The following is a 13,167-nucleotide window of genomic DNA, read 5'->3' as shown; positions in this document are numbered from 1 at the left end:
GCCAGCCTGGTCTACAGAGCGAGTTCCAGAATAGCCAGAGCTATACAGATAAACCTTGTTTCAGCATCCCCCTAAAAAAGACACAAAGACCTCATGTGTAATTTTCAGGCAAGAAAAAGTAGTTGTCTGGATATAGTAGGGCAAAAATACAAGATGACTCATAAAGACGACGATAGCATCTGTTACAGCGTTGACTGAAACCAAATGCACCACCACAGTGGACCAAATATAATTAATGCTCCACAAATACATGAAGTCTAATTTGACCACTGAAACTGAGAGAAAAACAGTGTACGTGGCTCTCTTCGCCAAGCCATAGACACAAATTTACATCTATGCCTAGTTCTTTTTTTCTTTGCTGCTTGCAACCGGCAGTGGGAGACGTTTGCACGAGGAAATTACCCACTCACATCCACAAGCCTGGTCCACTCCAGCCTGTGCTCCACGGAGTTCCACATGCACACCTGCCTGTCCTGAGCACACGTCAAGAGCAAATCTTTGAAGGGATGTGTTGCAAGGCCCCAGAGCTCGTCTGTGTGACCCTGAAAATGAAAAACCGTGTTGTAAGAACCAAAGGGTGCTACCAAAAAGCAACACAGAAACCACTGGCCTCACATAGCTTACCTGCACTTCTATTTGGAAGCCATCGTTAAATGTTCCCCTTAAAATGAAGTTTCGTGATGTACCTACTAAAAACTGTTCTGCCTTTCCTTCTGCAACAGCTCTAATTGTGCCATACTGATCAGGAACCTGGAACAAATGAATGTGTGACGTTACTGTAAACAGAGTAACATGCAATAATTACTACCTTAATAGTACTGTGCTCACAGCTGTATGCAGATATAGAGTAATAAAGACAGATTCTAAACCTGAAACAACGGGGTAGTCTCATCATTTGGTAATTTAATGTTCACTTACATTTTATCACACAGAAGTTATAGTGTATTATTATCAACATCCTTTGCCTCATTTATAGTAATTATCTTTGCAGTACAAGGTCTCCCACAGACTGCACAAGCTTCTCACAGTGATCTCACTTCTAGCCCACTTCAGTAAAATCTAAATCTATATTCTGTATGATTCCAGGAGTTAAGGGTTAGAAGTGTGGGGAAAGGGAGTGAGTTCTTTTGGAGCTCATAAGAAGTATGGTCTGGGTTTTTGTTTTATGTTCTTCTGGGCAGTCATTCTTAATTGTCACAAGGACCAAAAAAGAAAAATCTCAGTGAATCCAAAAAAAAAAAAAAAAAAAAAAGAAAAAAAAAAAAAAAAAAAAAAAACACAGTTAGTTGGCCTTTTATCTGTAGATTCTGCATCCAAGGACTAAATCAACTGTGGACTGAAAATATTGGAGTGAAAAAAAAAAAACCTGTCTGTACTGAATATGTACCACTCCATTATTAGTTCAGTAAAACATTTTTGATAACATTCACACTGTATCAGATATGGTAAACAGTATGCAGACAATTAAATTGTAAGTACACGGAAATACTTGACAGCATTATGTAAGGGACTTGAGCACACACAGATCTCTGGACTCCGTGGGGAGATCAGAAACTACTCCTTTTCAGATAGGAAAGGATGACTGCACTGTACAGTGTTCTAAAGGCTATCCACAGGCCTCTTTATGAGATCCATTTCACTTACACACACTATGTGATATAATCTCAGTGATCTTTACACCGATAACCAATGATCCCACAGAATGACTCTGAAATGGGTGCTGTTGCTTCTTCATGAAGGGCTCCAAAATGCCTCTGCTCATACTGTTTGCCTAATCTGTGTCAGGCCCCAAGCTCAATTTCTTGCATGGCAAAATAAACCATAAAGCCCTCAAACTCCAAATTACGTTGTTTAAAGCACACTCTGTGCCATAACCAGCTTTCTCCTCTGGGGGAGGGGAAGGAATGGTAAGAACACGTACCAGTTTCCCAGAAAAGCAATCTCAAAATGAGACAAAATGCATGAGTAGAGGTTCTACTATTATGAGATTTTTAGCGTTCCATTGCCAGCCATACCTCGATTTCTCTTTCAGGGTTCAGATCATGATCCCACAGAATTATTTTTCTGTCTTTCCCTCCTCCAGTTAACAGCATCCCATTTCGCATCTGACAGAGCGTAAACACACTGCCATCGTGAGCTTTGATTTGTCTGCTGATCTGATAGACACCTAATATGGTAATGGGAAAATCAAAACACTAGTAATAATACATTTTATTAGACCTTAGTGTCCTTCTGGAAACAAACTTCGGCAGGGCTACAGGGCGAAGACTCAGAACGTTCATAACTTCATAATCAAAAGTCAATTCTCAGCAAGTTATTGAAACATGGGGACAGAGAAGCTTAAGGCTGAAAAGAATCCTTTGCATTCGTCGACATTATGTACTCTAAAAATTATTTTCTTACAGAAAAGTAAGCTGCTAAAATAGTGAGAACCGTCCAGACAAAAGGGTGTAAAATGTAGCACCAAACTTCACTGCTACCTCTTGTGATAGTTTTGTGCCACATCAGTCTCACTCTTCTGACTGTAGAGCAAGGGCAGAAGTCTGAGGGTGGCATACACAATACCAGTTACCTAATAATAAAGCTGTGACCAGGACCCAAGTCTACCACTCAATGTCCCTGGAGCTTTGCAAAAGAGCCTTTGTTAGTGAGCTCAGTACATAACAATCACTAATAGACATGCTGCTGAGAAATAGGAGGCTAGAAAAGAAATTATGTCACCCAATCCTGATCTGGAGCCCATGATGCTTATTCGGAAGTCTCTAGCAATCAAGTGAGGCTATTGAGGCAAGAGGACAGCTTCTGGAAGATAATGCCTTAGAGAATTAGACACCAGGTTCACAATGGAAGCCAGAGACTTGTTTAAACATGGGCTCAAGTCAACAAATAGCCTTAGATCTTGTGGAAAAATGGGGTAAAAGTTTTGAATAGATTCATTTTCTAAAATTATATACCAGCTGGTGAATGGATAAGTAAAACATAGGTATGCCTATATAACTGAATATTATGTCAAAAAAGGAGGTAATAAAACATGCCCTAACATAATGAACCTGGAAAACATGCTAACTAAAAGAAGCCAGTATAGTCAGGCATGGGAGTTCTACATCCATAATCCCAATAGGAGATGTTGAGTTTGAGGTCAGCCGGGGTTACACAGTGAACTCTGGACCAGCCTGGGATATGTAGTAAAGTGTGTTAAAAAAAAAAAAAAACCCAAAACAAAAAAAGCCAACCAAACAAAAAAGAAACTTAGTTATAAAAAGCCACACATTTCACTCTATTCCAATAAATTACCTAGAATAAAGACACCCAGAGAGAAGGGAGTGGCTGCTAAGTGGGAGAGGCTGACAGATGGGAAACTGTGGATATAGTAAACATTGCATGTATTCTTAAAGGAGCACAGGTATGTTGGTAACTCTCCCGTTACTACGGGTTGGGTAAGGGGGGAACTACCATAACACTAGGTAAGAATTATGCAGCTCATGGAAGATGACAATGGTATACCTTTAGGTCCTTTCCCAGGTGGGGGCTCCACGGCAGTTCTGCTCCAGATGAGCATGGTTCCACCTGAGTCTCCAGTGAGAACATCTCCGTTCCCCAAGAATGCTAAACACTGAACAAACTTTGGTTTCTCATATTTCTACAATAAAATGAGAATCTTCAGTTTTCTCTTTGGCATGGTGACTTTATGCTCACCCAACAATAAAAAAGATTAGTGATGTTACAATACTCTGATCCTTACCCCAAAAATTCCCTGTTTTCTTGTTAGTGAATTGCCACTCCAGGTCCAGAAAAAAATATGAGATTTACCACATGTTATTATAGTATTTGCATCTGTTGGGTGGAATTCCACAGCCAAAACAACTTCATTTGTTGTCTGTGAGGGGAAAAAATGACATTTTTAGAAGAATATATATTCTTACTTCTATTAAAATCCAATTATAATTCCTTACAAAGACAGGGAAAATATTTTAGGAAATGCCTTTTCTTCTAAGATTTATTTTCCTAAATCACCTACGCCCCAAGACAGGGTTTTTTCTGTGTAGCCCTGGCTGTCCTGGAACTTACTCTATAGACCAGGCTGGCCTCAAACTCAGAGATCTGCCTGCCTCTAACTCCTGAGTGATAGACTAAAGGTGTGCACCACTACCACCTGGCTTCCTAAAAAAAAAAAAAAAAAAGAAAAAGAAAAAAAAATTAAGAACTTCTAGAATCAAGGTTTAATTGTGACATCCTTATATTATTTTATCGATTCTTCTGCTGTTTATTTATAAGAAGTTTATAAGAATGACAGCATACTTCATACATATTGGAAAAGCACACTTCCACTGTACAATGCAGGAGCAATGTGGGTTGTCTTAACCCTCACAGCACTGGAGCCAGAAGCAGACCAGATGCTTTGTAAGTTTCCTATCCTCTGCCACTACATAGGAAATCAAACCAGAGGCACTGTCCAGTGTACTGCTTTCATGTTTACAGTATTTTTTCAACATTATATTTGTGAGATCCATTCATATTCAGTCTAAATGTCAATAAAATATTCCTTTGAAAAGGGAAAAAAAAAAAAAAAAGGACCACATCTCCTGCCAACTGCAACTAGGGTAGTTCCACTTTTTTTTAAAAAAAACTATTGTAAATAGCACTACAAATATACTACTCTAGTGAATATGTCAGTCTAGTTACGTTGGCCTTATACTCTGGAGAAAACCAGGCTGTGTCAGCAAGTAGGCCTAGGTTCAGCCTTAGCAGGTAATGCCAAACAGTTTTCCAAAATGTCTATACCAATTCGCCCATCCAGCAGCAGCTCCAAACTGAACCTTAAACTTACACAAAGTACAAAGTTATTTATCAGGCCTCAGGTCTTCATGACTTAAGCAGAGGGAGCCCCCTGTTAGACTGCTGTAAGGTCTACACATAGAGAGGAAGATGGTGGAGAGAAGGCCATGGATTTAGCCCTGGAACCAAATCATTCCTGGCAAAATGCCTTTGCTTTTCTCCAAAGGCTTTCCTCTCTGACTACCAGGAATAAATACTCTGCAGTTAAGCTTTGCTGGCTTTCCAGTGAGCTGTTCTGGACAAGGACATTAGGAGGGTGTGGGGATCTGGATGAGAAAGGAGAGGCCCAGGTGTCTCAGATGGATACAGCATCCACATTGGGAGGCAATACTGGGTGGAACAACAGAAGACTACATTAAGTTAATTTTGATTTGTGGTAGAGGACATTCCTATACGATGTCTGGGAAATCTGGGCTGGAGGTACACAGTATATCTTAGACAGCAATGCCCTCAATGGAGGGTCTGCAATAGAGCTCTGTACTAGCAACATATCCTGGAAAGGCAACCGAGGCATGGCCAGGGGGAAACGCAGTGCTCACTTGGGAGACCTACCCACAAAAGAGAAAGATTTACCTATTTCATTTGGCTTCAATTTCCTTACATGTCAGTAGTGTAAACTATGCAGAATGGTGATGGCTGAAAGACTATCTATGATTTCATTTATGTTTAAGGTGTGAGGTTTTCTGACAGCCATTTTCAAGTACAACCAGATATACCCTGCTTATTTCAGAAATTACATATACATACAGCAACAACAAAACGCCCTTTAAATTAAAATAACTGAAAACTTAGAGATATATATGTAAATAATTAACCCCGACACAACAGACAAGAAGCTGAAGCAAAACACATATTCTTCCTTTCTTAACTTTTTAATTATGTTTATGCATGTGTGTCTGTATATGGTATGTGCACCTAAGTGCAGGCGCCATGGGCTTAATCACAGAGGTTATGGGTGGTACCGATGTGGGTACGGGGAGCTCTGATCTCAGGTTAGCTGCAAGAGCAGGACAAGTTCTACCTGCAGAGCCATCTCTCCAACCTTACAAACATATTCTTTAAGGACTTAGCAAAGGCATCCTGTACTCTTAGCATCTCTGACCCATATAAATGCAGCTGTGATGCTAACTTACAATGTTTTTTTTTTTTTTTTTGGGGGGGGGGTTGTGGCTTTGGAGGCTGTCCTGGAACTAGCTCTTGTAGACCAGGATGGTCTTGAACTCACAGAGATCCGCCTGCCTCTGCCTCCCGAGTGCTGGGATTAAAGGCGTGCGCCACCACCGCCCAGCTACAACCAACTTATGAGCCAGTCTGAGCCGCACTATTCTACAGCACTTATAAATTCTACAAGCCCTCTAAATGCCACAGCACTCCCTATAGTCACTACACAAAACCTTATACGTTTATATAGGCCCTTTAGTTAGAGTAAGTGTGTTCCTTTTTATTTTTTTTTAATATTTATTTATTTATCATGTATTCAGTGTTCTGCCTGCATGTAACCCGAAGGCCAGAGAGGGCACCAGATCTCATTACAGATGGTTGTGAGGCACCATGTAGTTGCTGGGAATTGAACTCAGGACCTCTGAAAGAGCAGTCAGTGCTCTTAACTGCTGAGCCATCTCTCCAGCTTCCTCAAGTGTATTCTTAAGTAAAACTCTCCTATTGACTCATAAGGCCTCAGAGGCCGATAGAAACGTTAAGTTGAGTAAAAAGCAGTAGCCACGCAGAATGCTCAGTCTTGAAACTGGACATCTTCTACTCTGATATTTCAGTATCATGTTTTCTGAAATATGAAACTGCTCCAACTCCACTATTTTGTTTTGTCTAACTGTAGTGCTAATATCACAGATTCCTGATAAATTGGAAAAACTGATAAATGTGAGTTATGAATTTATTCTTATAATCTGGATTAGCATAAACTATAAATCCAAGCACCTACCAAATAATGGCCTCTGAAAGATAATATCCAAAACTTATTTTGATTTACCTTTATCTCTGCTACTTTTGATTTTTTCTGCCAGTCCCATACAGTAAGCATATGTTCATTGGAGTCATCAATAACACATAAATGGACACCTGAATCCTAAATAAAAGTAAAGTTGAAGAAAACAATGCCATTATTAAAACTACTAATAATGAAAATTTTGTTAAACTCCTTTGAGACACAATTGAATGTACTATTCATAAAAATACTATGCTTTTTTAGAATTACAGAAATCCATTAACTTTTCTCCTGTATCTAGTTTTGCTGCTGGGCTGATTCCTACTTGCCAGTCAGTCACTGGTCACCATCAGATGACAGCCACTGTCTCTGAGGCTCTCCTAGTCCCTTCACACCATCTTATGCTTCCCCTCCTGCTGTTAAAAAACACTCAAGGCATTTCCCCACACAGAATATATGTAATTTCATGCACTTTAGACTGATGAACTTTTGATAGTTTGACAGAATATGTTAAAATTAAATGCCGTTTTAAAGTACACTGATTCCAGTTTTTGTGACATACTTGGTTTACATTAACATGACTAAATGAGATAAATAGAAATAGCATTTTTCTAAAACCACCTTCATTCGCACAGGTTACAGAGGCTAAGAAAAGGAACTATGGATGGGGCCAAACTATTTCTAGCAGCATCTGTGGCACATTAAATGTCTCTGGAATAAGAGAAGCTAAAGTGGAGATGGAGAGCAGTGCTTGCTGCTTATCTTCCCTGTCTCAATGGAAATGATTATCTGCATTAAGGAAAGCTAAAGAGTATGGGCTATTCTAGACACAATGGAACCAAACCCATGACAATAGCTCCTGTCATCCATGTTTCTGTTCTGGTGTCTTCCCTTCTCCTGACCTGTCAGACTGTTGTCATTCAAGGTCTTCAAACAAGCAAAGCTGGTAAACTCAACTAAATTTTATGCTTTACAAATGCCTCATTTTTCATGACCCCCAAATTCCTGTAAGTCAGAATACAGGTAAGAACTGAAGAGATAATCCGAATAGCTAAACACATTCTAAGTATAAACGAAGCCCAGTAAACTCTAGAGGGGTACACTTGAAAATTTAAAATATGACTGTGAAAATATAGGAGGCCTCTTACATACTTTATAAATGTAATCGCTTATACAAGAGAAGGAAAATGTTCAGATGAGCAACATCTTACTTTCTACTCATAATAAACCCTCAAAGCTTAAATGACACTGCTATACACAATTTAAAAGTTTTAAGTGTGTATGTTTTGCCTGCGCACGTTTGTGCACGCACACATGTGTGGGCACCAGTGCTCCACATGATTATCTGGTATCTGCTGAGGCCAGAAGAGAGTATCAGATGTGTTGGAACTGGACTTACAGATGGCTGTGAGCCATCCATCACGTGGGTCCTGGAGACTGAACTCAGGTCCTCTGCAAAAGCAGCAAGTGCTCTTGACCACTGAGCCATTTCTCCAGCTTACTACATATAAAATTAAACTAATACTATCATCAATTCAGAACCAAGATAATTCGTGGATTTTAGGGAATACTAAAATCTGATTGTTTCCTTTCTCTCATGTTACATCAAAAAATATTTTATAGAAATGAAGGGTCATGCCTGAATTTCCTATTAAGATGGATGTCTCCTATGACTCAAAAAGAAATTAAAATGCATCTTATTGCTTATATCAAACTACCATACTATGTCTTTATTCCTCTACCCATTTTCCACAACTACACTGGCATCTATCTCAGGACAAAGACAATGTGGCGGTTTAAATAAGAATGGCCCAATAGGCTCACAGATTTGAATGCTTCATCACCAGGGAGTGTCACTATTTGAAAGGATTAGGGGGTGTGGCCCTGTTGGAGGAAGTATGCCACTGGGGTGGGCTTTAAGTTTCAGAAGCCCAGGTCAAACCCAGAGTCTCTTTTTTTCTCCAGCCTGCAGAACCAGATGTAGAACTCTCAGCTACCATACCTGCCTATGTGCCTCCACGCTTCCTGCCACGTAGAATGGACTAAACCTCTGAAACTGTAAGCAAACCCCAATTACAAGGTTTAAAAAATATAAGTTGTCATGGTGTCTCTTCACAGCAATAAAACACTGACTCAGACAGACAAATTAAATATAAATAAATGTATATCTTGATCCTACCTAAACCAAATTTGTACTTAGACTACAATAGTAGCTATTTAACAATAGCTATACTGAAAATTGCTAGCATCTCGTTTTTTGGATGGATACACGATTATACACATACACAAAACTAATTCAGGCTTAGTTTGCTTACTTTAAAAAATAACTGTGACTTACTGCCTTTGAAAAATCCAGGCATCCTACTCCACGCTCAAAAGTTCCAAGTCCAATGACATGCAGTGTGGAAAGGCTTACTGAATCCCACACCCTGACATGGGGCTGCAGAGGCTGCAAAACAGAAGATAGAGCTAGCTTATCTAGGTGGGTATAGATATGTGCACCACTCCACACAGTAGGCATGTGCACCACTAGCACACAGTACATATGTGGACCACTCCACAAGCAGATATGTGCACCACTAGCACACAGTAGGTATGTGTACCACTCCACAAGTAGATATGTGCACCGCTAGCACACAGTAGATATGTATACCACTACCACACAGCATATAAATGTTCACCATTCCACACAGTAAATATGTACACCACTACCACACAGCAGACATGTGCACCACCACCAAGAGTAGGTATATGTACAACTACCACATAGCAATTTGCTTTTTGTTTGTTTGGTTTCTTGTTTGTTTTTGTTGTTTTGAGATAGGGTTTCTCTATATAGCCCTGGCTGTCCTGGAACTTACTATGCAGACCAGGCTGGCCTCAAACTCAGAGATTCACCTGACTTTGCCTCCTGAGTGCTGGGAATACAGGTGTGCGTCACCACACCCAGTCCAATTTTGCCACCTTAGTAAGACAAAAATTATAAAATTTAGACAAGCCTCCAAAAAATCTTGAATAGGTACTCCCCCATACTAAGGAAATAAGGGATCATAGCAGCAAATAATTTGGATATTTAGTGTTATGTGAAGCCATTTAGTCCTCATAATCTGCAATGCTCACTCCAAAGATAAGGAGATGAGACACAGGGATTATAACTATCTTTTACAGCTACCAGAAGGTGGAGTCAGACTCTAATTCTAACATGCTATGGTTACTTTTTTTTCTTTTGAGACTCGATCTTAAAACTTTATCCAGGCTGATCTCAAACTCTTAAATTCAAGTGGTCCTTCTGCTTGAGGCCACCAAGAAACAGGAACCACACGTGTGGGTGACCATCACCCGATACTTCACTTTTAATATTACTTTTGTTCTTGATATACCTTTAGAAAAACAACTGTTTACTAAGTTCTATGGAAACAATCCTTAACAGAATACAGAACTGGGAAGGGTTTTCAATGCCATCTAATAGAACCCACTCAGTTGTAGCTTTTCTTTATAGAAACTGAGCCCAGAGAACATCATGTGCATAGAGTCATCATTAATCCACGGGCTGGAGAGATAGTTTAAGAGCACTGGTTGCTCTTCCAGAGGTCAAGAGTTCAATTCCCAGCAACCACATGGTGGCTCACAACCATCTATAATGAGATCTGGTGCCCCGTGTGCAGACATACATGCAGGCACTGTATACATAATCATCAATCTACTGCTGATCTCAGAAATAAATATATCAATCTAGTGAAACCAAAGAGTAACTGACACTCTAAGAGATCAGCTGCCTTCCTAAGGGAGAGAATCAAGAGGGCCCATCAATTAGGAGGAATTTAGTTTAAGAAGCAAGAGTCCTGCTATTTTCACATGCAGACAGTTTCCCTAGGAAGAATACTTCTTATATAGAAGGAAACAGTAGTTTAAACCCTACATTTTAAGACTTCCTTATATTTTAATATTTCCCCCTAATACTAGAGATCCTTTCATACAAACTTTAAGCAAATAACAATAAGCTGTGGCTACAACGAGTCAGTCCTTCTAACAGCAGGAGTAGGTACATGAAACTGGCTGCTCACCCTTCCATCCTTGTCCACTCCAGCTATCTGTCCAGTTGCGATCCTAATCTTGTCAGGATGTATAGCCAGGCTAAAAGGCAGCATTAACAATAGTTTTAAATACAGAAACATGAAACAGCATGAATGTACCTTTATATCATTTTTTTTTAAGCAAATAGTTTTCAGTCTTAAAAACACACCTGGCCCATTTATTTTTATTAGTAAATTAAGCAAACTTCTATTTTTCTTTATTAATCTTAATAAATTACAGGAACACTGAATTTATAGAAGATATTTGGTTCATCATTTGATATAGTAAAAATGGAAACCATTTTCATCTGTTCAAATTCCTTTTTAGTCGCTGTACTTAGGCAGACATTTTTACATGGTTTTATGAAGTGAAGTGTGGCCCACTGTAATTTTTATCTATTAAAATATAAGCATAGCGTCAACTCTACACAATCCTTATACATTTACTAACTTAATTCTTTAGCATTTTAGGCATTTCTACAAACAAAAAGCAGCAGTAAATGTTTTCCAATATAATTCTACTAACCTATAGCTAGTTCCTAAATCTATCTTTGTAAATCTACCCCAGGGCGATGAGTTCTAAATGAAAATGGTAAATATTATAGCAAATGTACTCTAATTAACCATAAAATCTGTGTGTATGCACGACTATGTAGGTGTGCAAATCTGCCTGTGGAGGCCAGAGGACAACGTTGGGTGTCTTCCTCTATCTCTCACCACTTCATTTAATATTTGCAATTTAAATTTTTATTACATTTATTTATTTGTGCGTGCAAGCCTGTGCGTTTATGTAAGTGCACAAATGCAACAGAGATCAGAGGACAACTTGTGGAAATTGGTTTTCTCCCACCATATGGTTCACATTGTCAGGTTCTGTGGCAAGTGCCTTTGCGCGAACGCCTACATGTGCATAGGCCACATTCACCACTGCTCATGAACTAACTCACTGGCTGGATAGCCAGCCTGAGATCTGTCGTCTGTCTCCACCCTACAGCGCTGGAGTTACAGACATGTATTTTGCCCAGCTTTTACATGAGGTAAGGGATTTTAACTCAGGGCCCGTATTTCCACAGCAAGCTTTAACCACTGAACCTTTTCTCTAGCTCCTGTTCACAGAAATCACTGTCCCCTATCCCCCTCTAGAATGCATATATAAAAATTACGTTTATTTACAGGGAGAGAGCATGGAGGTCAGAGGTAGACTGTCGGGGTTAGTGCTCTCCTACCGTGTAGGTTCGAGGGATGGGACTCGGCTTGTCAGTTTGGCTCACTTGCTGAGCCATCTTGCAATCAAGGAGTCAGCTCAACTGGAAAGAATTTTTGTTTCCTGCTACATGTTACTAATTATTTTCCAGAAGATTGTATGAATTTGTCACAGGAGATAAAAACATTCCAAAGTTCTATAACGCCTCCATATTAAGAATTGTATCTTGGGGCTGGAGAGATGGATGAGTGGTTAAGATCAGTGACTGCTCTTCCAGATTCTTCTAGAGGGCCCAGGTTCAATTCCTAGCACTCATATGGCAGTTCACAACTGTCTGGAACTCCAAGATCTGACACCATCACACAGACACACGTACATGCAGGCAAAACACCAATACATATAAAATAAAATAAATTGTATCTTTTGAAATGTTTCAATAATTTGGCATAAATGGCATCAGGTTTTCATTTCTAAGGAGGTTAGAGTTTACCAATATTTCTGCAATTTCTTTTCTTCTTAAACAGTTTATATCCTGCATCTAGACATTAAAACTAAAACTCTGGAGAGATGGCTCAGGGTTAAGAGCACTGACTGCTCTTCCAGAGGACTCAGGTTCAATTCCCAATACCCACATGGCAGCTAACAACTGTTGTTAACTCCAGCTCCAGGGGATTCAGCACACTCATACATGCAGAGATGTACACTAATGCACATAAAATGAAAATAGAAATCGTTTAAAAAAAACCCTGAAACTCTATTACATTAAAATTTTGCTGTATTTAACTCTGCTCTTTCTTTTCAAACAACAATTTTAGATTGTAATTTCTGTACTAGTTAACACATTTGTATGGCTCTAATATCAAAAACTATTTATCACCTGCACCAACTGGTAAGACTGTCTCTACCTTTCCCTTACCCCAGCCTATGACATCACTTAAAGGTAACCACTACAGCTTCTTTTCATTGGGAACTGTAGGGAATACTTCACATATGTGGAAGCCACAACAGTATTTTGCCTGCCTGCTTTTTGCAGTGGTCCATCCTCCTTTCCTGTTTCTAAGCCAGGGCCTCCCTGCTGCATTAACCACGATGCTCTGACACGTGGTCACTAG

The 13,167-nt window shown here is 39.5% G+C and overlaps 1 protein-coding gene across 2 annotated transcripts in view; it reads right to left on the bottom strand.

Annotated features, from left to right (window-relative positions):
• The window catches only part of Eml4 (EMAP like 4), a 113,411-nt gene that overhangs the window by 16,333 nt on the left and 83,911 nt on the right, over positions 1-13,167 (bottom strand). For both annotated transcript variants that reach the window (XM_027417911.2, XM_027417912.2), the window contains 8 exons: positions 10,843-10,912; positions 9,117-9,227; positions 6,824-6,919; positions 3,743-3,877; positions 3,505-3,640; positions 2,016-2,167; positions 625-750; positions 411-542 (listed from right to left, as the gene is read on the bottom strand). In XM_027417911.2, the coding sequence (XP_027273712.1) occupies positions 411-542; positions 625-750; positions 2,016-2,167; positions 3,505-3,640; positions 3,743-3,877; positions 6,824-6,919; positions 9,117-9,227; positions 10,843-10,912 (958 nt within the window). The remainder of the gene's footprint in view (positions 1-410; positions 543-624; positions 751-2,015; positions 2,168-3,504; positions 3,641-3,742; positions 3,878-6,823; positions 6,920-9,116; positions 9,228-10,842; positions 10,913-13,167) is intronic.

This window comes from Cricetulus griseus, chromosome 5, assembly GCF_003668045.3.
Source record: "Cricetulus griseus strain 17A/GY chromosome 5, alternate assembly CriGri-PICRH-1.0, whole genome shotgun sequence".
NCBI lineage: Eukaryota > Metazoa > Chordata > Mammalia > Rodentia > Cricetidae > Cricetulus > Cricetulus griseus.
This window is presented reverse-complemented; position numbering and strand designations above follow the sequence as displayed.